Below are 24,304 nucleotides of genomic sequence, written 5' to 3' on the forward strand. Positions count from 1 at the left end.
GCCTGCAAGGTTGTGACAGGCGATCGATGTCCAACTAGTTCGTGGGATGCCCCAGCTTAGGTCGGTGGAGGCGGGGGAGGCAGAGGGTCGTAGGAAATTCACCCGACCACACTTTTGGGTTTGATGGCGGATGCTCGAGATGCGTTGCCGCCAACACATCCGTTGTTGGCTACAGCGCCCGTGCGAAGGTAGGTTGTTGTCATCTCGATAATCCAAGCCTATCGATTGCAAGCCAAAATGATGTCTCCGACTCACCATGCTCGTATGTGGCAGCGGCGTCTTAGCTTCTGGCGGTGGCTGTCCTCGACGGCAAGGGCCTTCTGTACTAGCCCGTCGATGCGTCAGGGTGTGCTTTTCCGTGTCGAACATGCACATATACATGGCTTACGGGGTGTTGTGCATGAGTCAGCATCGCCTCCATCGTTTTCATGGACGATCCATGACGATGCCGAACGCGAGTGCTGGGCTATCGTAGGCCCAGCGTCTGCTGATGCTGGTGGCCAAGTCCGGCAAACTATTGTGGATATGCTGCTGGGACGCAAGCGCCCTGTATTGGCAAATGCGTTACATGTGCGGCACCCGCATATGCACCCGATGTTCGATGCGAACGCGCTACAGAAGGCCATCAGATATGTACCCTTTGAAACGCGGCCCGCCACGACCGGCGAGTTTACTGATTATGCCACACGCTACGGCTCGATCCGGGACGAAGATCGTGTTACGCTCTTTGAGAGCCTTATGGCGTCGCGTGGTATTTTTACTGGCCTTATAGCACGACAGCGGATGCGCCCAGATCCACTCGCTACCACACAGAACAACACCGGTCTGTTGAAGTGGGAGAACGAACATGTGCGTACAGCTGCCACACAGCGTGCGGAAAGGGAACGTGAAATGATCCAGCGCATAGCGCCGACTTTGCGTTTGGAGCCATTTTTGACACGCCCTGTCATCTCACTCTCCAACGGCCAGATGCGGCGTGCACGTATTCTGGATGCATTGGTCCAGGGGGCTCAGTGGGTCGTGCTGGATGATCCATTCAAGGGACTCGATCCTTCGTCGCGGCACGATGTGTCTGAGCTTTTTGAGCGGCTGCATGCCCAGCGAATGCCACGGATTTGCTTGGTACTTCGTGAGCAGGATCCCATCCCCTCGTTTGTCACGCATGTCTTGCGTATAGATGAACAAGGCTTTATCATGGAGCTTGGTAAAGCTACGACACACGCTCGTCCTGCTGTGGACGAGTTGTATCCACATGGCAGTTATGCATTAGTACGAAGAAATGCACAACAGGGCATAGGTGTAGGGCAAGGTGCATCCGTGCCACCGATCGCGTCGTTCCGCGACGTCTCGATCCACTATGGCGATGCAACTGTGTTGCAGAATGTGTCGTTTGCGCTTCGTCCAGGCGCACGCATGGTTTTGGTGGGCGATAACGGAAGCGGCAAGACGACACTACTGTCTCTTCTTTTGGGCGACCATCCACGCTCATTTGCCTTTGATGCCGAACAGCTTGAGCTGTGGGGCGCTGCGCGCGATGCCCCGCAAAATGCGCACACGCTCCTGCAGCGGCGGGTGGGCCATGTATCGCCGGAGCTGTTTCATGCATTTCCACGCAAGAGTCTCGAGGCTGGCGGACTCAGTGTCGCCGACGCAATAGCGAGTGGCTTTGATGGCATTTTCACGCACCGCCGCCGAACAGCGGCACAGATGGAACGAGTATGGCGGCTGATACGTCAGTTTGCGCCGGAGCTCACGCACACCAACTTGTGCGAGCCCGATCCTGAGCTTGTGGGCAAGCTGCCGTTTGCAAGCTTGCCGCACGGGTCACAGGCGGTCGTGCTGTTTCTCCGATCAGTTGTGCATCGCCCATTGCTCCTAGTGTTGGACGAGCCATTCCAGGGCATGAGCCAACGGCAAGTGGCCAAGACGCGCGCGTACATAGACGGCGAGTCCTGGGTGTATGAGGGTATCGACGATCGGACAGGAGGCGAGAGCGAGAGCGAAAGCGAGCGCGAGCGCATGTGGCGAGAGAATCTTGTGCTAGTTACAGTGAGCCACTACGAAAGTGAATGGCCTCGGACCTGTGGCCGACTACTTCGTCTTTCCGCAGGTCGCGTGGCGGAATGCTTTTAACGCAAAGGTGCAGGAGGAGAAAAGTCGACCCAGACGTCCCAGTCGCTGCCAATGGGCACGCGTGGATCGTGGATCACGAGCTGGGCGGCACGGTGCGTGCTTGAGTCGGTGTGTGAGACCTCGCGACCGACGGACGGCGTCAGGTCGAAACGCAACTCCACCTCGCGACCGTGAGCGTCATGCGTCCAGACGCGAACGGGGGATGCCGACGGTAAGAAGCCAACCACTGTGATGCGCTCGACACGCACAGACTGCACATCCTTCTCATATGGATTGCCTGCGCGCTGGAGAACGGAGCCATCGTTCGATGTCGGCAGCGACGCTGACACGCTGACGTCACGCGAAGTGAGCGCGCGGGACGACATGTGCACGCGCGTCGGACTCTCAGGCGCCCAGGTGAATGCACGCGCAATGAACGCTTGCTGGTCACGGTAGGCATATGTCTGGCCATCGTCCATGTACAAGTGACCATGTGCCGAGCCGTCGCGGCCAATAGCCACGTGCAGTGAGAATGGATCCAAGCGTTGCAGCTCCGCTGCTCGACGCAAGCGCTCGCGGACGGGCAAGATGGAGCCGCCACGCTGCAAGAGGGGCATTTGCACGTTCAGCGGCGCTGGCACGTGGACGACGCCCCGGCCGCGGTATACAGCCTTGGTGTGGTAGTGGAAGTAGTCCTGGTCATCGGCCAAGTACATATCGACATGCGAGATGCCTTGTTTTGCGGGTGGCTTCACAAGGAGGCCGGACTCGCCAAGGTAATACTGGTCGTCAATAGCAAAGCCACGTGGATCGTCCGGGAACATGAGGGCCTGGGGCTTCAACACAGGCTGGCCATTCACGCTGGAATCCCAGAACGCCGTGTACCAAACAGGCAGGAGCTTGTAGCGTAGCTGCAGGAGCATGCGGAGCGCGTCGCCGACCTCGCCGTCAAACAGGTATGGCTCGCGGCGCTTGGTGTCGATATGGGCGTGTGCACGGAAAAACGGCTCGAAAATGCCAGCCTGGTACCAGCGCACGAGCAGCTCCGAGTCAGGATTGCCGAAGAAGCCACCGATGTCAGCGCCACAGAAACTCATACCGCCAATGCCGTTTTGCAGGATCATCGGCACACTGTTCGCAAAGTGCTCCCACGTGCCCATGTTATCGCCGGTCCACACAGCGCCGAACCGCTGCGTGCCGAGCCACAACGCACGGCTCAGCACGAACGGACGGCGCTCACGCCTGCTTGGCCGGCTGCGTCGCGCGTGCCGAGCTCGCGGCGCGTGAGGCCCGTCGCCGTGAGGTTATGCAAGATGACCCCGTTGATGTTGTGGATATCGCGATTTTCCCAGCCGGGGAAGTGGCGCACGTCCTTGGGCGACGACACCTCAGGGCCCGAGAAGATCGCCGGCTCGCTCATATCGTTCCACACAAATAGGTTGCGTGCGTTGCCTTCGAGGCGCTGCTTCGTCAGGCGGAACTGGTCGATCCACCACTGCCATGTGCGCGGCTGGAAGAAATCGATCCAGCTTGCCTGTCCGCTCCAGCACTCGCCCTCGTAATTGGTGCGGCCATCGGCCGTCTTGACGAGCAGGTCCTGGCTCTTGGCCTCCTTGTACAGGTAGTACTGATCGGTCTTTTTCAGGTGGGGATCGATGATGATCACCAGTTTGCGGCCACGCGCATCAAGCGCACGCATCATGCCAGCCGGATCGATGAACGCCTTCTTGTCCCACACGCCGTACATGTGGTCGAGACTGTATTCAATGTCCAGCCAAATGACGTCCATGGGGATGTCGGCGTCATCGAAGCGGCGACTCACGTCCTTGACGTCGTCATCAGACCAGTAGTTCCATCGGCATTGGTGGTAGCCAATGGCAAAGTACTGCGGTAGCGCTGTGCGGCCGACGAGCGACATGTAGCGCTCCATGTTGCGCGCGAGCGTTGGTCCCCATGAACACAAACAGATCAAGATGCCCGACTCGGACATGAAGTGCACATGCGATGACTTCGCCGACGTGCCCCCACTCAAGGGCGAGCGCGTCTGCATGCGAAGCGCCCAGCGACATCACGTCGACCGCCGGACCAGGCCGCTGCTTGCTCTTGTGTATATCGACCCAGGTCTCGGCCGCGTTCATCCACAGCACGCTCACGGCACTGGAGCGGCTCAGTGCATGTACGACTGGCGCACTGCCATACAGCGCCATGGGGCTATCGTACTCGTACTCGAACACATCCGTGTTCATCAGGCGGTACGGGTCAGAAAAGCGGCCAGGCTCATCATCCGCTTCGCCATGCGGTGGTGCACGAGTCGAGCGGAGGGACAGAGGACTGGCATGCTCCGGCAAGCCCATGAGTGTGTCATAACCTGGGAACGATATGTCGAGCGCTACACCCTCAGGGCCCTTGGGCTTCGAGTCGTGCACGCCACCCCACGACTCTTCCCATTCGCCCTCGTCTGGCGTCTCAAACTTGGACCACATGTCGATCAACGCTGGCGATGCTGTGGGGTGGCGCGCTTTCAGCACACGCACGCGTTCTTCGATAAACGCTGCGCGCTGTTCGTCGGTCGATGGCATACCTCCTTCGGGCTTCGGTCGGAAGTGCTCCATGTGCAGGAGCGCGCGCTCATTGAGCATCATCTGTACGACGCCATCACGCAGAAACGAGATGCGCAGCGGTGCATGATCGATGTGCATTTCATGCATGTTGCCACTCTTATCCGCTCCCCATGACACGACCGTCTTGGCCTCGTTGGGGTGCGTGACGTGGATCTCCTCCGCCAGGGCGGGCATCTGTGCGATGCCCCACACGTTGGCCTCTGGGTAGTGACGCCAGTCCTTGTACGTGGGGCCGTGTTCGTCCATTTGCAAGCGCGCGTTGCCATCAGCAAAGAAGGTCGCATTCATATCAAATGACACGTCGTGCAGCGCTGTCCTGACGAGCAAGTGGATCTTTGCATCATCCACCTTGGCCACACGCTCAGCCACGGCATAGGGCGATACGTACGAGGGAAACGACTCGACTTGCTCCGACACTTGACGGAAACGACGGCACACGCTCGAATCCTTGCATGCCTTGAAATCACCAGGGCGTACACTTACTACGAGTGTAGCGGCCCATGCCAAAAACGCCAGCACCCAGCAAAAGGTGCGCAGGTGCATGTAGAATGGGGCGTCACTGACGGTGGGTGCGTTTGTAGAAGGGGTTGAAGGGGGCGTGCGCAAATATCCCTGTTACTGTTTTCCTGGATGGATGGGATCGGATGGGATGTGAGTGGTCCGGAGGCGAAGGCCTCTCTGCCTATTCCTCCACCTATCCACGCACGCACGCATACTTGGGTCGTTTGCACGCGCTTGTTGACGCCACTACAGCTTCCGCCCATGTCTCTGCGCTAGTGTGCAGACTTCCCCACCCGCTGACGACTGCCTACTTCCAACAAACATCTGCCTCCACACACTCACCCCAACAGACAGACCTCCATAGGCGCCAGTCATCATCTGCACGCGCGTGGACTGGGCTGCGCGCAGCACCAGCAGGAGCAGCTTACCTAATCACTTTTTTTTTTTTTTTTTCTCCTGCGCGCATTCTTTTTCCCAGCACAAGCGCCGCCGGCGCCGTCGGCGCAGCTGTACGTAAGTGTGAGTATGTGAGTGCGTGGCTGCCGGTCGCCTGCCCAGCGTCGTCGCTGGAGGTCTCCATATCGGCGCACGTTCGTTCGCTTGGCTGGGTTTCTTATCGATTGGCATGGACGCATCGACGTTGCAGTGGGCGTGTACGTAACACAGGGAGCGAGTAAGGAAGACTTAGACTCAACCACAGATCGCGCGCAAAAGAGCCTCGGTGTCAAGGCAGGTGTGCCAGCCTTTCCTGATGCTCCGGGCTTCGATGGCTCACATGTAGGCGCGCGCATGCTTGTGTACAGTGCAGATGGCTCACGACTCGCGGTGGCACTCGAGGGCACTACGCGTGTGTACGACGTGCAGAACCATGGGCTTGTTTTGCGTCACGAAGTGCCTGTGTCGCGAGCAATTGAGCTCGCATTCTCACCACGAGGCACATACTTGCAGACGTGGGAGAGGCCAGTCAAGGCTGAAGACGGCACCTGGAGCCGGAATCTGCGCATCTGGCATGCCGAATCTGGTGAGCTGCTAGGTGAGTTTGAGCGCCGGCAGATCGAGGGCTGGGCTTTCCAGTTTACGGACCGCGAAGACCACTGTGTGCGACCGACGTCGGCGGAGCTGCAAGTGTTTTGTCCGAGCGACTTCCGAGCGGGCGCTGTTGGCCGCTTGCGTGTTGAGAATGTGCAGTCCTTTAGCCTTGGGCCAGGCGGTCAGCCATCGATCGCGGCGTTCTTCCCGGAAAAGAAGGGCATGCCAGCGTTCGTGAGGATCTACTCGCTTGCATCACTGCTCAAGCAGGGCGAGCCCCCCGCGGCGCCCGTGGCGCAAAAGTCCTTCTTCAAAGCCGACAAGGTAACGATGAAGTGGAATGCCGCTGGCTCATCGCTTTTGCTAATGACATCGACGGATCATGACCAGACAGGCAAATCGTACTACGGCGAGACGAATCTGTACATGCTCTCGGCTCGGGGCGACTTTGACTGTCGTGTCGGCCTTGACAAGGAGGGCCCGATCCACGACTTTGAGTGGAATCCCAACAGTCGCGAATTCATCGTCATTTACGGTTACATGCCAGCGAAGGCCGTTGTCTTCTCGTACCGCGTGAATGTGATTGCCGAGCTTGGCACACAACCACGCAACTTGATTGCCTACAACCCACAGGGCCGCCTCTTCTGCCTTGCTGGATTCGGCAACCTCGCTGGCACCGTCGATATCTGGGACCGCGAGCGCCTCGCCGACGGGAAACTGTTCACGCTCGACGCGAGCAACAGCAGTGTGCTCGAATGGAGTCCAGACGGCCACTTCCTTCTGACTGGCACACTGTCCCCGCGTCTGCGAGTGGAAAATGGCGTTCGCATTTGGCACTGCACTGGTAAGCTCGTTCACGTCGACATGGTCGATGAAATGTACCAGGCGTGCTGGCGCCCACAGAAACTCATCCCGCACTCGTCGCTGCCGCCGTTTCCTAAAGAGCTTCCTGCTGCACCAGCGCCATCAGAAGCCGCCGCCGCCGTGTTGGCCAAGAAGCAGGCGGCTGCGTCGCGACCTGCCGGCACATATCGACCACCCAGTGCACGGCACGCTGGTGCTACACCGTCAGATCTCTTGCGTCGTGATACCAGCGATGCACCGCCGTCGTCCAGGCAGGCCTACTTGCCTCCAGGAGCGGCCGCCTCATCGTCTTCCACCTCGGGCCCCGGTGGACGCCGAGGCCGCAAAGTCCCAGGAGCTCCAGAGAAGCCAGCGGCGCCAACGCCGAAGCCCGCCATGGGGGCTGCTGATGTCGGCGCACACTCGTCAGAGGCCAGGAGCCGTCGAAAAGAAGCTAAGGAACCTGACGAAGAAGCTCAAGGCCATTGAGCAGCTCAAGGAGCGGCGCGACAGCGGCGAAGCACTCGAACAGACGCAGCTGCAAAAAATCGAGTCGGAGTCGGAGATCCGCCGTGAACTCGACACACTCCAGTGAGGTCTGTTCTTCTTTCGTTGTCTCTGAAGCGAGCTGGAATCTGCTGGACTTGAGCGTGTGGAGCACAGGCTCAGCGTCGCACAGCGCATGCCATCATGCATCAAGCACGTCTCCCTCCCATCCAAGCGCGCGAGACATCTCGCTCTGACGCACGCGGCACAAACGAATGATCTATGTCTGTCGCATCCGCTACTGCTGCTGCTGCTGCTGCTTCTATTACTACCACTGACTATGATGGATGATAAAAAAAAAAGTGAGAGTGAGTAAGAGTCGGAGAGAGTGAGAGTGAAAATGTATGTGTGCATGTGTGCGTAGATAAGGAAAAGAGCTTAGATTTCCATACGCAATAGCCCCAGCCATCACGACAAGCCTAGCGGACACAATACGCCTGCATCATACGCGTAGAGACACGCTTCTCACCAGCGGGTCGCTTGTGCTCATCCACGGCATAGTGAATGTCCACGTCCAGCTCACGTGCATTGCTCTTCGACGCATACACATGGATCTCGCCCTGCAAACAAGAGCCAGCGTCGACCTCGATCGGCGTCTTGAGCAAGAAAATCGTCTGCTTCCAGTGTGTTGGCTTGCCGAAAGGCGACGTCGTAAACGACACAGTCTCGCCAGGACACGATGTCGTCAACACGGCAGGCACGACCTGAGAGCCTTGCATGTCGAGACCAAATACATCCCGCTCTTGGACGGGGGCTGTCGTGACAGGTGGGAGCTCGCTCGTCGGTACACGTGGCGCTGGTGTGAACCACGTGTCGAACCACGACACAAAGCCATGCACCGTGCAGGACTTTTGGATCGTGAGCGAGAATGGTGCGGCAAACTCCGGCTGCTCCGCTGGTAGCGTCTCTAATGGCAGATCATAGATCGTCGCGGCATCACTCACGATCGCTTCCTTTTCGACATCCTCGGTCGCTGCATCGCTCGTGAGGCCGCGCGTCATGCTTGGCATGCGGAAGCCATATACGTTGCGCCAGAATCGCGTTCGCTCACAAAGTGCACTGCAGTCTGTGGCTGCAGCTAGGAGCATACGGCAGTGCGACGGAGCCAAAATACCCTCACGACGCAGGTATCGATCGCGTGCATACAAGACCGACGGCAGCATCGACTCATACAGCAAGAAGTAGCCCATCCACTCACTTACAAGCAAGTCGACTTGACCTGCCCATGCCCGCAAGTCGTCATCGAGTGCTTCAATCTTCCCCTTGAACACACGCACAACATGCCCGAATCCATTCTCTTCCACATTCGCACTCGCTCGGTCCGCAACGTCACTGGCATCAATCGCCAGCACATGCTTCGCACCTGCACGTGCGCAAAACAGACTCAAAATCCCCGAGCCACAGCCTACGTCCATGATCGTCTTGCCCTGGATCAAGTGTGCATTCTCCGGGGACAGCAGGAACTTGGCATATGAAAGTGTGCGCACCGTATCGCCAATCATGGTCTGATGGATATCTTGCCCAGCATAGCTTTCAAAGTAGTGCGCATCGACAGGCGATGCAGCTGGCACCGGCACCGACGCACGCGCGGACGCTTGGGCCGTCGCCGCTGTGATACCCAAGCGCTCCGCGTACTGATGTCGAAGCTCATCATACGCCGCACGGAGCATCGCGAGCTCGACATTCGGATCCATCCGCTCCGTTTCTTCTGTCAAGTCCAGCTGTAGCAGCCCATCTTGCTCGTAGCCAGGCACCGGCTGCATTTCGCCGTCGTCCGTCAGAAACGCCTCATGTCCCGTGAGAGACATGATCGACTCGGGCGTCGGCCGCGGACTCGTCGTCGGCCGCCTGATATAGTTGATTAGACGAATCAATTGCCAAGAGTCAAGCTGCAATCGTTTCACAAGCGCACGCAAGTCACAACCCTGGCTCTTGGCGTGCTCAAGTGCTTCGTCAGCACTTGAGAACGTCCGGTCTTCATCACCGGGAAACAGCGCCCGCGTCGGCACGGCACCTTCATCGTCCCAGCCGTCAAATGTGTTGTCCTCTTCGTCCCATATCTCTCGATCGGCCTCTTGTTCACGAGCCACGTCCATCGTCTACTGACACACTAAACGCAACTAGGTAGGCTTATGACGACCGATCGTTGGCGTGCTCGAAATGACTGCTCAGCTATCATCTACCCTGGCCAGTGCCTGAACTCCAGTATGTCACGTGTTCATTGCGCTTGGGCCATGGCCACATTCTACGTTGACGTGTGTGCAACGCCCAGGTGAACTGACGTGTGTCTTCGGACCAAAATAAAATGTACCTTGTTCACGCTGCTACACACATGCGAACACACGAGCCACAGACCCTTGTGAGTCGAAAGGAGCTCATGTACGGCGCTGCGGGCCTCGGATCCGCTGGATATCCGCATCGCTAAGGTGCAACGCACCTCCACGGAATTTGCCTACACCAGAGCCTATACCGCGCTGGCGCTTCTTGGGCTGCACAGCCCGAGACCCGCGCTCTGTCTCAGAGCCCCGTGTCATCAGCGATTGCTTGTGCAGCTTGGGATTCCATAGACCTAGCTCTTTCTGCGTTTGGATTTCGCGATCACGCTTCTCTCCCGCCGCTCTTCGTATGCCTGAGCGGATCCGCGCTGGCATTTTGCCTAGTTCACGAGATTTTAGCTTCTTTTTGGCCCATCCCGTACCGGTGGCTAAAGCGCCTGGATGATCAGCTTGTGAAAGCTCAAGCACTCGCGAGAGTGTTTCGTTCGTTGTCGTAGTTAGCTTGCGTTTCTTGTCAGATGCATGCTCGGAGCCAGGGGCAAACAGTGTCGTTGATAACAGTTCAGAGAGTTTCCGATCATTCGCAATCTGTTGCTGGTCGTTATTATCATCAGCGTCACCATCGCGCGCGTTCTTGGACGTGGTTCGTGTGGTGGGATCTTTGCGGAGATCCTCAATTTTCGACGACTATAGCATAAGTTCGTGTCACTGGGCAGCAAAAAAAAAAAAAAAAAACACATACCATGAATTGCTTCCGAACTGTCTTCGTGGGCTGGGTATAGGATGCGTGTGCACTTGGATCAGTAAATACCACTGTCTCCGGCACGCGGCGCGATGACGTTTGCAGGGCCGATGCTGAGCACTCTGTCGACTGCGCTGATTCCAAGAGATTTTCATCATCGTCAAATTCATCATTGTCTTCATTCATTTTATCATAATTATCCTCCTCATCCTCAGATGTTTGACCCTCCATGATACTCTCGGCATTATCGATCAGTGATAACGAGTCCTGTCGATCGTCGTCACTGGCACTATTATCATCACCCTCCTCTTTGTGCTTCTTTCTTCGATCCCTGTCCTGGTTTTCCACTTCTCTCAATGGTCCTGGTACATCAAATTGACTATAAAACTGAGCTTCGAGGGCACGCAGCTGTGCATTCACGTCATCCGCTCTGCTTGTCGGCTCTCCTGTTGATCTTCGACCCATGATCAAAAAAAATCGTGTGGAGCACAACGTACTCACGAACAAGCTTAGAATTAAAATAATAAATCAAGCCTCTGTGTGACCTGTACGGTCCAATCAGCGCTCACTGAACCGCAGGCTTGAACACTAAACGTCACCTGTTTAGCCAGGTATGAATGATGACAATGAAAGTGAGCTGGAGGATGCTGCTGTGGAAGCTATTGTCTTGCACAGATACAATGCAGGGCAGGATCGTGTCGAGTATTTGATTCAGTGGCAGGATGCGACGGATGGCGCAGCATTTAGTTGGGAACCTGAGGAAAATGCCGTTGATGCAGACGAGCTTGTGTACAGATATTGGCGAGAGAAACGAGGAGCTGATCACGCAGCTGCCAGAGAATACGTCGAAGCAACTAAAAGGAACCAAGCTCTGCATGGTGTCGATCACCCTCCCACTAAGGCCGAGACAGTCGATCCTAGCTCTCGCGTGGCAGCAGCTGATACTCCTTCGAATGTCACAGGGTCAGAGTTAGAGCCGGTGGCACGACCGACTCTCACAGCTACAACAAATACATCGCTGAGCGTAGCGCCGAATTCAGTGCGAGAATCTCAAACTGTCAACGCAGAGGGAGAGTCCACGTTATCAGCTACCGATTCACAACCGCGTGCATATGGTACAACCCAAGTAGCTCATTTTCAGAACAGCGTGTCAAAGATGTGCACTGGGTCAGAACCGCATGTGGTCGATCATCCTCTATCTGGCAAGCGTATTCAGATTCACCGAAGCACCCAATCGAACTTGGATCGAGAATCTCCGACGTCGAGCCGAAGGTCCTCACCGCATCCCACAGCTCCAGAATCGTCGTTGAATTCAGGTACCACACCTCTACTGACTGCGCCTATGTCTTCTGAACCCGTGTCTTCTCAATTCCTTCGTAATAAAGGCGACTCTCATGCTGTGGATTCGTCGATCATCCAATCTATACCCGAGAATGCTTCTATCGAACGCGAATTCCAAGAGCAATTTGGTGTTGACACGACTGAACCTGTGTCTGCAGCCAAGCCACGGGCCGCTAGTGAGCCACCGCCTGGGAATCTATTGGTGACGAGAAAGTTGCCAGCTTATGGGAATCCTGTAACGAATGCAAACAGTTTTTGCTCACCAGTGACTCTAACACCCTCACTCTCAAATCTTGTTCCAAAGACCGCGTCTGATGACCCTGCGAAGCATGCAACTGCGATCTTAGAGAGCAAAAGGCCTCGCTTGGATTCAGACGATCCTTCTCTTGCCAAAAAGCACTCTAATACGTATGCGAAAGACTGGGCGTCGTCGTCAAGTTCTATGTCATTTACACCGGCACCCAAAGGTGAAAAGAAGAAATTCGTCGATCAGACACAGGAGCCGGAGAAGGAGGAGTCTGGTGACTGGGATGCAGTGCGTGTTCGGGTACTCACATTGCGCCGCCAAGATGCAGAACTGCATGCTCTTCTCCAGTTTCCACACGGGACATATCTTCATCCAGTTAGTGTCGCGAAGAAGCGCTGTCCGCAGGCCCTACTTGCCTTTTACGAGAGTCGCGTCCGTTTCACTCCCCCGGCAGAGAATGCGGATGCAGCACATTCTATGCCGCGCGATTGCCCAACGACATGAATCAAGTTCGCCTACATCAGCAGGCACGATCTTTTGATGCCAACTTTGATCCCTCGCTGCTACCATGTCCATTCAGTAGAGACTTCACTTTTGCACCCGCCACGCACATTACCCATAGCTACGACAACAATGGAGGGCATGCTCACTGTAACCAATCACCACTGGCCGTGTGATAGTCAATTGTGTGGAGACATATCACGTCAATCACAGCAAGTTGCTGCTTCGACCTCGACGATGCAGGCAGCGTCCCGGATACCCATCTTTACGTACGAGTTGGTATGTGAGAAGCTTGTTTTGAATGTGGGGCACAAATTCTCACATTCTTTCTTTTTTCTCAGTCGATTTCTCGAAGCGATGCTCCGAATGTGCTAAGAGGCATGCTGCATACCATCTGTTTCGCCCGAGTTCTAGGCCTTTTGAAGCCGGCGACGCAGTCTGTCTTGGGTGTTAGCATGGTACGTGTTTGCGCAGGCTATGTCGGCCTGCTATTGTATCGCGCGTACTTACACACACAGCCATACGTCACTGATGAAGCAATCATTGCACGCTTAGAGCACGCGCAATCCGAAATGCTTGCATCTCTTGACAAGCACACCAACAGCCAGCCGCCGCACGCCTGCACTGCATGCATAGATGTCGTGCTCGGCTGGCACAAAGTGATGTCCAGTCACGGAGACTCGACTGATGCTCAATTCTCCCGCGCCATGTCGCCAGAGCCCAGCACCACCGATGCCAACATGGGAGCACACTATGCAGTCTTTGAGTCACCGTACTCGTGGCTCGCATCGGCCATTGCTGGTGGTCGCTCGACTGCGAAACTAGAGTCACGCGAACGCGATGCACGGCGGCTCTTGCCACGCGATACGTCACTCGATGCATGTGATGCGGATGTATTTGAGCAATGGGTGCTGAGCCTACGGATTGACTATGTAGAGCCAGCGCCAGTCGCATCCGCGGGTGAAGGAAACATCCGCAGTGCACTGCAAGACTTTTTGATGTCGGCACTATCGTTTGCAAATAAGCACCAATCGACTCTACCGCCCATAACGGATTCAGGGATTTGTCCTTTTCCATTTACCATCAACAGCACACTTCGTGAACGCTGATTAAAAGCCCGCTGGTAACCGTGTTGGACTAACAAACAGCAACACCACCAACAATGGAGAGAAGCATGGCATCAACTTCGGGAAAGTCGCGCTGGAGTTCATCGTCAAGAGCTGCAAGCGTTCGCATGGACAAGCGGTCCATACTGACGTTTTTGTGATGAGGATACATCCCGAATGAGTCTATGCCGGAGAAGTGCATTGGGATGTGTCCTCTGGGGACTGGCATAGCTTCGTGCATTGGCGGCGAACGGAGGAGTGTCTCTGGTACAGGCTCCGCTGCGGCCATGTCCTCGGGAGCGACACGCATAACGAGCCGCATTTCAAATACGTCGGATCCCAAGCGCGACACGTCCTTCATGTGGTGTCGCTGCATGCCCATGGGCGGTGGCTCAGGGAAGTCCCAGTCGACCAGGTCTGCATCGAATGACACCGTGGACCAAGCGAGCTGCGGATGCTCAAGGCGCATGATGACATGACGTGTCTGATTCTGCACGTCATAGTGCGTGTCTTCACACGTGAGCCGCACATTTGACCAGCGGTTGCCATCGAGCGAGAGCTCGTCGCGTTCTGCCGAGCGTGGAAGTGTCACACGCGTCACGCCAATAAAGTGCGTCAGAGGGAAGAGAATGTCCATGTCTGGTGCCGCGGCTGGGGCGTCGTCCCAGCTAAGCGTGGCATTCGGTTCTGATCCTAGGGCCGTGCGCAAGATGGCCGCATCCATCTGTGGATTTTTGGCGCCTGCGTCGAGCACCGAGTAGGAGAGATGCCACTCGCCACTGGTGACGTTCTCCACATGGTGGAGAAACAGCCGACGTGGGTGCTTGTCGTCAAAGACGTTCGCGCCCTTCGCGGCAAAAAGCGCCGTCGTGATGCAGGAAACAGCCAGCAAAGCATAGATGGCCTTTTGCATGAATGCACGCCCATACCGATGGCACAGCGCCGGGACAAACCCACCGACGAGTGTCACAAGAGCGGCGACGAGGGATGCTATCACGTGATCCGCAGGCGCGTCGGTACCCATGCGGCCCATGAGGGGGACGAGGAGGTCGAGGAATGCGACGATGCCTTCGGTGCCGAACGTGCAGGGCAAAATCAGGTGCACAAAGTAAGTTGCCAAGTGCATGCGCGCATCGGGGTTCACGCCCTCGCCAATGCGCTTGAGTCCAATGAGGCTCAAGTCGTTGATGAGGACGGGCACATAGTATGAGAGGGTCGCGATGAACATGACATGCGCCGAGCCGAGCCCGTAGAAGTTCATGAGCAGCAGAAGCAGCGTATAAAAGACAGTAGCGCCCGTGAACGACGTGTATTCAAGGTATGGACGGCGCGTGCGCTCTGCGAGCGAGTGCACAAAGAGCTGGACACCGACAATGGCAGCGATAGCAGGAGGCGCAAAAGCGAGGAGGGCATGAAACTCATGCTGGAACCAGGAGAGGGGCGAGCCGACGGAGCGGAGGAAGAATGCGACAGCATTAGCGGCTACGATGGCGGCCACGTACGACAGCGCGACGCCAATTGTCGAAAGCATCGACATGTGGATGAAACGCACGCGACGCTCCGTTGTGTTGATGGAGCTCAGCATAAAGTTGACGAGAACAGACAGCGTTGTGATCAGATTTTTGAACAGGTACGGCGATATCAGCACAAGGAATGAGCCAAAGATGGAGAAGTAGATCGGTAGGATCCGCTTCGTCTCGTACGGCCATGGCCGGATGGTTGGCAGCGGTGACGACTCACTGAGGCAGAGAGACTCGATGAGAGAGAAGGCATTTTCACCCAAGTGCTGCACGACCCCGCGCTCCATGTACTTGGGCACATCGCGCCGGGTGTGATACAGGTAGGATGAGCCGACAATGGCCATATCGAGGCCGGGGAGACCATGGCCGTAGTGCTGGAACTGGCGGAAGTCTGTGTCGCTCATGATGATGCCGGACGAAAACACGTCGCTCGCAAGCACTGTGCCGAAGGGATGTGGCACATGGCGGAACGCCTCGATCAAAGCGGGATCGGTTGCCTGGAACAAAAGCGTCGGTCCCGATACGCCGCAGCCCTCGAGGTTTACGACTGCTCTGACCGTCGGCCTGGTGATGACTTCCTGCGTCATGTACAAGTGCGATGCGTCCTGCAGCGACTCTTCGCCGTTGTTGAACAGGAGCACAAGTCCATGTCGAACACGAGGCGCACCGCGCAGCGTAAGCACACGCAGAGCTTCCATCATGATCGAGACGCCAGCAGCATCATCGGCTGCGCCCGGAGACGGAAGCGTGCTGTCCAAATGGGCGTTCACGAGCAGCGAGTTGGCCTTGCTTTCTTCCGTGCCGTCGGAGATACGCACGATCAAATTGCTCATACCGTAGTACTGCTTCCATACCGGGAAGCCCAATATGTCGAAGCGGTGGGCTCCGTCACTCTGCTGGCGAAATACCTCGACCTGCGTCGAGTAGTTGGTGCCAGTGGCATGTGTGCCTTCGAAGCGGCGCAGGACCTCTTCCAGCCACACTTCCGCGTCGATATGCTGCTGCGTTCCGACAACACGGAACCCGACATCCTCGGAGAGGTATTGCATGGTCAGCATCGCATTGGCTTCACTAAAGTACGAGTGCAGGGGACCATCGAAGGTATGCGACTCTAGGAGCGACGGATGATATGTCGCCGCTTCTTGACTGTTAAGCGTGTGAGCGAAGTACTCGCGATACCAAGCATCGCTGGCTGGACCCTGTGGCTTGGGTGCATCGACGGACGTCACTGCGCGCGGAGCTGGCAGGCGGTAATGCATGTACAAGGTGGGCGTGGCCAGGAGCGCGATGCAGAACAACAGCAGGCAAAGCTCATAGAGGACATGGCGTTTCTGTGGCGTGTATGTGAGAGGCGTGCGCTTGGCTTGCTCTACCTCGGCGCGCCTCGTGCGCTGAGCCGAAGCTGACGCGGCTGCCATTCTTGTTTTGGCGGGAATCTAGCGGCAACGTGAGGGCGTCTCGTTGAGATGCAACTCGCCTCACACGCCAGCCAAAATGGCAGCCATATATCTACCTCTCCTACTACCTATTCGGGTTGGTTCCTTGGCTCAAGTGGAGGCGCGCACAGGCAGCATGATCCATGACAAGTGTGGAGGAAACGACCTGGGAGTCGAGCCAGAGACACGAGAGGGATGTGGTCATAGTTGTAGGAGGTGAAAGTCGGTGAGGAGCGGGCCAAGGCGTGGCGATGTACGCGATCAAGATTGTGTGTACCATGTGACAGAAGTTAGCTGGTCTAGCAGCACAAAGGGTAGGAAAGAAGACTATTTGACAAAGCTAACGGGGGGCAGTGGGAGTTTTCGAGGCCATGACGGCGTGACGCCATAGCACGGCATAGGCAGCAGGAGTGCATCCGGCGATGCGCTTCGCTTCGCCAAGAGTACGTGGCTTTACACAAGAGAAGCGTTCTTTCATCTCGTCGCTGACGCCCTGCAATTCCGCAAACGCCATGTCAACGGGGAGAGCAAGTGCTTCATCGCGTTGGAATGCTTCAATATCGGAGGCTTGGCGTTCAAGTAGAGGCATGTAGGAGGCCTGCGTTGCAAGTCGCTCTAGCGTGTGTGGATGCAGCCCACGAAGCTCTGGCACAAAGGGAATCAAGTCCTGGATACGCGCATGTGGACGGTGCATCATATCGAGAGCGCTAAGCGTGCGCACATCGTCAGCGGCCTGGAATCCATGCGAGGCCCAAGCGCGCGAGGTCATTTTGGTTCGCGCGAGACACTGCATCCCAAAGTCTAGATCAGCACGCACACGCTCCAGGGCAGCAAGTCGAGTGTCCGTGATCGACTCTGGGCTCACTGCGTGAACAAGAGGCGTCAGTCGCAGGTCTGCATTGTCAGCGCGCAGGGACAAGCGATACTCGGAGCGTGACGTAAACATGCGGTACGGTTCCATGACGCCCTGAAGACGAAGATCATCGAGCATGACGCCCACAAAGCCATCGCTTCGCGAGACTGTGAGTTCACGGCGCTTTTGTGCGCGAAGACCCGCATTCAGGCCGGCAAGAACGCCCTGGACACCCGCTTCCTCATACCCGGTTGTGCCGTTGATCTGGCCGGCCATGGCAAGACCGCGGATTCGGCGTGTCTCGAGCGTCGGTAGGAGCTCTCGAGGATCAACGTGGTCGTACTCGACGGCATAGCCAGGACGCAAAAGCACTGCGTGCTCGAGGCCAGGGATCGTGCGCACCATGCGTGTCTGTGCATCGGGTGACAGCGAGCAAGACAAGCCATTCGGATACAAAACATGGCCATCGCGTTGAGGCGTTGTCGTCAAGCCTTCGGGCTCAAGCCAGACAGGATGCGATTCTTTGTGCGCAAAGCGAAGAACTTTGACCTCGAGCGACGGACAGTATCGTGGGCCTGTATACTTGGTCATTTCGTAGTCATCTCCCTGCACCTCTTGATGTACAATGACATGCGTGGCTGGCGTCGTGCGGGTGCCGAAGCAATACAACTGAGTTTGCGCATCGATGGGCGGGCCATGGGGATGCAGGAACGAGAACGCCATGGGGTCTGTATCGCCAGAAAGCACTTGCAGTGCAGGCGAGCGCGCGACGTGTGACGACGACGACGACGCATCGCCCGGGGTATCTCGGGCCTAGCGAGACGGAGTTTGCATCGATACGCGGTGGCGTGCCTGTTTTGAGCCGGCGCAGCTGAAAGCCAGCGCGTGCAAGAGACATGCTCAAGGACTCGGTGCTTGGCTCGACGCCGTCACTGGGTAAGGGAAGCATACGTCCCGCTTGTCGACGCTCCTTGCCCAGCAGGATGGTCGCGGCTAGAAACGTCCCTGTACAGAGCACGATTTGCTCACAGGGAAGCCGCTCACCTGAAGCGAGGAGCACACCTGTGATGCGGCCGAGGGCGCCGTCTGCCGTGGCCTCACGATCCCACTGCACGTCCACGCCGTGTACATGACCTTCTTGGATCGTCAGATTGGGTGTCTCACGGAGCAAGCGTTGGATGTGCGTCTTGTACAGGTACCGATCCATCTGAGCACGCGGCCCGTGCACGGCTGGACCTTTGGATCGATTGAGCATGCGAAACTGGATCGCCGCATGGTCAGCAGCCAAGCCGCCCAGACCACCAAGCGCATCCAATTCTCGCGTCAGTGTGCCTTTACCTATGCCGCCGATACTTGGGTTGCAGCTCATTTCGCCAACGGTGGCGGCGGACGTCGTCAGAAGAATTGTCGAGGCACCTGTCCGCGCCGAGGCAGCTGCTGCCTCAACACCAGCATGTCCGCCACCAATGACAACTGTGTGAAGGAGCTTGTTCCATCGGTGTGGACGACTTAGGCATGCATACAGATCGCGCACAGTGCTACGATCGGGCCGCCGCAGCCGCCACCCCATAGTGTGTCTAGGATGCCAACCTGGTCGCGCTTTCGCTGAGCTCGCAGTCTGTGCGTGTGAAGAAGAACACCATGACGACGACGGCTTTGGATCACGTGATACACATGCGCGCGCGGTGGCGACGCGCGCGTTCGTGATTGTTGGTTGGGCCAGCCTGAGGGGTGGGCGGAGGGCGGCAGCTCTGTTTCGGCTGCGTGATGTTTGGTTGGAGTGGCTACACCTCCATTCAGTGGGTGGGTTAGTATCTGTGCTGCGGCCTCGACCAGGAGACGGACTGGGTGCAACACAACACGCGCTGAGACAGATAAGAGGCGCCGTCGCTATTGCAGCTACTGTGTTCCAGATATGAGTAGGCCCGTGCAGCACGCGCCGGAATCGCGCGTGAGGCCTGCGCTGGCTGACTCGCATATCCCTGGGCTCGGATTGGGCATTTCTGTACCCAAAGAGACCCAGACGTTGAAGCGTGTTAGCGAACGATCGGCCGCTGACGTCCAGCATGGTAGTACGCCTTTCGAGCGTGCACCGATGCGGACGAATGGTTCTTCACGCCTCGCACCCGCGCGTGCAGACGCACACGCACACACTCACGCACACACTCACCCACATTCCCACGCTCCTACCATGCCATCGCTCGCTACATCAGATCGGATTGCGATTAATGACGTGCTTGAGCAGTACAAGCCTGGTGAAGACTCGATGGTCGACACATCGCATAGTTTGCTGCAGAATCCAGCCTTATCGCACGCGCCATCGCGTACGAACCTGGCACCACCCATCACTGCATTCCTGGGGAATCCATCAGTTGGTATGGGCTCGCAATGGGTGCATGAAGACGTGTCTTTGTCCGCATACATCCGTGACGAAAATACCACACAGGAAGATCCAGGCATGCGTACGGGAACCACTACCACTGGTGCACGCCCTGATGCAAGCTCCGTAGCAGACGCAGCTGCATTCACAAACGCTACGTCCGAGCCAAGCGCACGTGTGTCAGCACCTGCGCACGTCTCCGCTACAAGACACGCTTCGGAGCGAGCTGCGCCTTCTCGTGATACGTCGCTGCATCAGCCCGACGAGGCAAGTGAGCAGGATGCTCAGAGGCCTACGAACATGCCCACAGCGAGTCGTGTGCATGTGGTAGGGACGACGCGGTCGTCGCCCACGAAAAAAGCACCTGACATGACATCGGTCTATGACTCCTTGCCGACGCCTCGAACGAACGAAATCTTCCCAGACGGTCTGTTCACGAGTGTAGTGACGCCCGTGCTTGATCAGTCCTCTGCGTCTGAACGACCAGCTCGTGTCCCGGACGATTTCTTGACGACGACGAACGAGTCCATATCGCGGGAACCTCTTCTGGACCGTGCTGATCTGGACAAGTTCTTGCTCGCAGGCGACGACGAAAACGCGCTTCATATCAAGCTAGATGAACGTGCTCCAAACGAGGGAGAACAGCTCAATGCAGAGCCTGAGCAGACAGTTTCGAAGGCCAATGACCGGGAGCCGGTGCCTGAAGGTGTGAATACTTCCATGTCGTACCATCCACAAAACACGGTCTCTGAACGAAGAGGATATGAAGCAGGATGAATCTGGCGCCGAACCCGATGGCGAGAAAGGGGCGGAGGAAGCAAACGACGTGGATGCTCTTCTTGCTCAGGAAGAGTCTGTGACACATGAGTTCGAAGAAGACGAGGTCGATCGACTGTTGCATGAAGATGTGGCCAATGATGCAGGCACCGGCATGGCCCGCAGCTCGACGATGCGGCGCATTGTGCCTACCAAGACAGACGATATACCCAGGATGCCAAAGTCCTCGTCACCCCAGCTCTTGTCCGTGGATCTGCCTACTTTGCCCAGCTGGAGCCCCATCACATTCGATGGCCTGCTTCCAGATGCCGCAGATGAGCCAGAGCCGCCGAAACGCGCCAAAGAGATGCCTGCGCGAACGGTTGTGCAGCCACATATCTCGCGTGATCAAATCCGCGCGCGCGTTGAGCAAAGAAAGACAGGTGTGTGGAAGGACTCGTCTTTGGCGCCTGTGGCCACTGCATCTACGTCTGAGTCATCGCCGACGCCGCGCACCGGCACCAGCACTCGCCTTGACCGTAGCTCTGGTGCTGCCGCTGCTGCTGGCCCGGGCTCTAACACCGCTACCGGCTTAGGTTTCTACCCTCATCCTGACCCTGGGACTAGTGCCGGCTTTGGTACTGGATCTCGTGTTATGCCTGATACCGCACTTGGGCACAGCACGCCTGCTCCGCCGCTCAAGACCAACTTGCGTGGTATGGGTGCACGAGCCCGCGTGTCCAAGCACCATGATGTACGATCATCTGTCGAGGCTGCTCGCCCCCCTATGACAAGTGTGTTGTCAGACGCACTGCCTCGGTCGTCTGTGAATTCGCCACGCACAGATACATCCCCACGAGCCGAGCCAGTCGATCTGCCACGCAAAGATGCCTTGCCACCCGCAAAGGGCCATCAGCGTGTAGCAGCAGAAGCACCATCACCTGGATTGACATCTCGACGGTCCAATGTGCCGAAAGCGACGGTCCTTCCTACCAAAGAGGTGCCTCGCTTGTCAAGAATCTCCGTGCAGTCGCCCGTCAAAGAGCGACCACGCGCTCCGAGAGATGGTCCAGCGGTGAATGTCACCAAGACAGAAAGCACAAATACTCCAGAACCGAGTGCAGAATACAAGCCCACGTTAGCGGACAGTACTTCAGCGGCCAAGGGACGGCCGCACCAGACGTTGGCTGCTGGTGCGCCGGCTGCCACAGGAGCTACCACAGCATCCACATCTGCGTCCGCATCTGCGCCAGCGCGCCACCAAGTTTCTGCTCTGGACAGCCCTCTGACCAAGTTTCAGTTGGATCTGCGCGACTTTGCGCATCTCGCGCCAGCGGCTGACGATGGGGGACAGGTGCCCACGAACCTCTCGAACGATCTCGCGAGGCAAGCGACATGGTTTGGCGACGCCAGTCACGCTGATGGCGGTCCTGAGGCCGTTGACGCAGACGCTGGTGCGCATTTGGCTGGGGCGTCTGACCAAGGCAGAGAGCATGGCCCCAGCGATCTTTACGACCAACGATCCAGCCGAGCCACACAGATCACACAAGAGGCGGACGACGAACACGCCTCGTCTTCTACACCATCGCCAGGGGCACCTCCCACGGCATTCAGTTTCTTGATGGAAAGAGAACTGCAGCGCATCGTGCGTGAGAGTGACCAAAAGTACAAAATCCGCGAGCGCGGCGTCTTTGTGGATGCACCGCGCCAGGCAGCGACGGAGCCAGGAGCCCATCGAGCGTGGAAACGCGTGCAGAAACCGAATGAGGTGTCGGCGCTTGCAGCGCAGCAAGGGAAGCCCATGCCACACAGCATACCTGATGCGAATGGCATGTATACGGCGGGGCGTATCTTTTTTGCGATTGACTCGTTCACGCCCACGACCATTTATGCCCAAGACGAAGCGAGCGTGTACTGTGTGCTGGACAATGGCATTCACCGCGTCAAGACCGTCTCTGTGCCGCTGCTCCGTCCCGAGGACGGCGCGTCGCCGATTGACCAGGAGTTTGAGTTGTTGGAAAGCCCCGACTTTGCTCTGACCGTGACGCTGATGCTAGATGGCGATAGCAATGTGGTGGAAGTGCCGATGGAAATGGGCGGGCTTCCGTCGTCGTCCGAGCCTCGCACCAGTGTGGGTCGCTTTCTCAGCCGGCACCTGGGCGGTACGAGGGATGCCACGGCACGTCGATTCAAAGGGTCGGGCTCCGTCCTGGGCGACAAGCCGTTCACGTTCCCGCGGTCGAACGAGCTTGGCCAGATCCACTTTACCCTGCGTGATGTGCGCCACCAGTGCTACGGCAGGTGCTTTGCGATGCATCTGCCCGTCCAAGTGGACACGGACTCGCGTGCTACGATTATGCGCCGCGGCCATGGTGCTGGAAGCAGCACCGGCGCCCCTGCTGGTAGGCTGGTCCGTGGCATGCTACGCATCCGTTTGTTTTACCTGCCGCCACTGCCTCTGGCGTTGGAGCCGTCGCTGCCAGGAAATATGCAGGAGGCAGCTCAGGGCATGGACTCGGTCTCCTGGCATCAAACGATGACCTCGTACCATGGCGTTCTGACGCAGCTTGGGGGCGACTGTATCTCATGGCGCCGTCGTCCCATGCGCATCATTGGTCTCAACCTAGTATGCTACAACGAAGTCACGAAACGCCCCACCACACGCATCGATCTCGTCCAGGCAGTCTCGGTGGACGAGTGTGGGCCCACGACCTCCCATCCCGACGACTCGTACAACGTCCCGCGCTCCTTCTGCCTGTCGTTCCGTGATGGGGAGAAAATCTACCTGTTTGCCGATACGGAAGAATCTATGCGAGACTGGATGCGTGTGTTGCGCAACATCATTGCCCACAAGCTGGAGCCGCCGCCTGCGTGGGCCGTCGCTGCGTCCGATGCTGTCCAGGCATCTGTTCACAGCGCTCAGCGCCGTTCAGCCAGCGGCGCTCACGCTCCTTCTGCGCGTGCATCGACGTCCACATCAGCGCCAGGCTCAGCACCTGCTTCCGCGTCAGCGTCTACTACAGCATCCCCTGCCCCCAACACGTCACCGTTACCAACGCCACCACATGGGCTGCCAGGCGTCTCTTCGTCTGTACGTCCCCAGACCCACACCCACATGCATACACGCCGCGAGCCGCGCATGTCAGAGGATCATCCGCCATCAAGCAAGGCCGGCTTGTATGACAGAAAGTCGGCCGCACAGCCCACGCATCCATCTCGCCCACGTGCTCCTCTTCCCGCGCGCCAACCTGCGCCGACGTACGCTGCTCCTTCTTCGCCGCGCACAACTTCTCTATCTGCATCACCTGTGGCGCCAGAACCCCCGTCCAAGTCAGCCACACCACAGACGACGTCGCCTCCGCTACCCTCTGTACACCCGCACGAGAGCAAAGGGAAGCGACTCCGGAACGTCGCAAGTCGCTGGCTTGGTCGAGGTCCGCGTAAGGCATGAGCTCGACATCACCACGTGCAGAGGAATGCCCCCTCCCCCCTTT

At 57.5% G+C, this 24,304-nt stretch overlaps 11 protein-coding genes across 11 annotated transcripts; 5 read left to right on the top strand and 6 right to left on the bottom strand.

The window, feature by feature from the left end:
- Positions 1-336: 336 nt before the first annotated feature.
- On the top strand, positions 337-2,133 carry MGL_0625 (uncharacterized protein; the record flags this gene model as incomplete). Its single annotated transcript, XM_001732798.1, has 1 exon — positions 337-2,133. The coding sequence occupies one exon, from the start codon at positions 337-339 to the stop codon at positions 2,131-2,133; it is 1,797 nt and encodes a 598-aa protein (XP_001732850.1).
- A 264-nt stretch (positions 2,134-2,397) lies between these two features.
- Positions 2,398-3,272, bottom strand: MGL_0626 (uncharacterized protein; the record flags this gene model as incomplete). Its single annotated transcript, XM_001732799.1, has 2 exons — positions 2,398-2,463; positions 2,505-3,272. 2 exons carry the CDS (start codon positions 3,270-3,272, stop codon positions 2,398-2,400), a joined length of 834 nt encoding a protein of 277 aa, XP_001732851.1.
- Positions 3,273-3,328: 56 nt separating this feature from the next.
- Positions 3,329-3,901, bottom strand: MGL_0627 (uncharacterized protein; the record flags this gene model as incomplete). Its single annotated transcript, XM_001732800.1, has 1 exon — positions 3,329-3,901. The coding sequence occupies one exon, from the start codon at positions 3,899-3,901 to the stop codon at positions 3,329-3,331; it is 573 nt and encodes a 190-aa protein (XP_001732852.1).
- A 49-nt stretch (positions 3,902-3,950) lies between these two features.
- MGL_0628 (uncharacterized protein) lies at positions 3,951-5,276 on the bottom strand (the record flags this gene model as incomplete). The annotated part of the gene is made up of 1 exon (XM_001732801.1): positions 3,951-5,276. One exon carries the CDS (start codon positions 5,274-5,276, stop codon positions 3,951-3,953), a length of 1,326 nt encoding a protein of 441 aa, XP_001732853.1.
- A 583-nt stretch (positions 5,277-5,859) lies between these two features.
- On the top strand, positions 5,860-7,595 carry MGL_0629 (uncharacterized protein; the record flags this gene model as incomplete). Its single annotated transcript, XM_001732802.1, has 2 exons — positions 5,860-5,887; positions 5,935-7,595. 2 exons carry the CDS (start codon positions 5,860-5,862, stop codon positions 7,593-7,595), a joined length of 1,689 nt encoding a protein of 562 aa, XP_001732854.1.
- Positions 7,596-8,071: 476 nt separating this feature from the next.
- Positions 8,072-9,748, bottom strand: MGL_0630 (uncharacterized protein; the record flags this gene model as incomplete). Its single annotated transcript, XM_001732803.1, has 1 exon — positions 8,072-9,748. The coding sequence occupies one exon, from the start codon at positions 9,746-9,748 to the stop codon at positions 8,072-8,074; it is 1,677 nt and encodes a 558-aa protein (XP_001732855.1).
- Positions 9,749-11,283: 1,535 nt separating this feature from the next.
- MGL_0631 (uncharacterized protein) lies at positions 11,284-12,762 on the top strand (the record flags this gene model as incomplete). The annotated part of the gene is made up of 1 exon (XM_001732804.1): positions 11,284-12,762. One exon carries the CDS (start codon positions 11,284-11,286, stop codon positions 12,760-12,762), a length of 1,479 nt encoding a protein of 492 aa, XP_001732856.1.
- Positions 12,763-13,896: 1,134 nt separating this feature from the next.
- On the bottom strand, positions 13,897-16,644 carry MGL_0632 (uncharacterized protein; the record flags this gene model as incomplete). The annotated part of the gene is made up of 1 exon (XM_001732805.1): positions 13,897-16,644. One exon carries the CDS (start codon positions 16,642-16,644, stop codon positions 13,897-13,899), a length of 2,748 nt encoding a protein of 915 aa, XP_001732857.1.
- A 517-nt stretch (positions 16,645-17,161) lies between these two features.
- MGL_0633 (uncharacterized protein) lies at positions 17,162-18,397 on the bottom strand (the record flags this gene model as incomplete). Its single annotated transcript, XM_001732806.1, has 1 exon — positions 17,162-18,397. The coding sequence occupies one exon, from the start codon at positions 18,395-18,397 to the stop codon at positions 17,162-17,164; it is 1,236 nt and encodes a 411-aa protein (XP_001732858.1).
- A 1,468-nt stretch (positions 18,398-19,865) lies between these two features.
- Positions 19,866-20,831, top strand: MGL_0634 (uncharacterized protein; the record flags this gene model as incomplete). The annotated part of the gene is made up of 1 exon (XM_001732807.1): positions 19,866-20,831. One exon carries the CDS (start codon positions 19,866-19,868, stop codon positions 20,829-20,831), a length of 966 nt encoding a protein of 321 aa, XP_001732859.1.
- Positions 20,832-21,003: 172 nt separating this feature from the next.
- On the top strand, positions 21,004-24,261 carry MGL_0635 (uncharacterized protein; the record flags this gene model as incomplete). The annotated part of the gene is made up of 1 exon (XM_001732808.1): positions 21,004-24,261. The coding sequence occupies one exon, from the start codon at positions 21,004-21,006 to the stop codon at positions 24,259-24,261; it is 3,258 nt and encodes a 1,085-aa protein (XP_001732860.1).
- Between the last annotated feature and the right edge of the window lie 43 nt (positions 24,262-24,304).

This window comes from Malassezia globosa (genome assembly GCF_000181695.2).
Source record: "Malassezia globosa CBS 7966 chromosome Unknown mgl_sf_1.1, whole genome shotgun sequence".
Classification (NCBI taxonomy): domain Eukaryota; kingdom Fungi; phylum Basidiomycota; class Malasseziomycetes; order Malasseziales; family Malasseziaceae; genus Malassezia; species Malassezia globosa.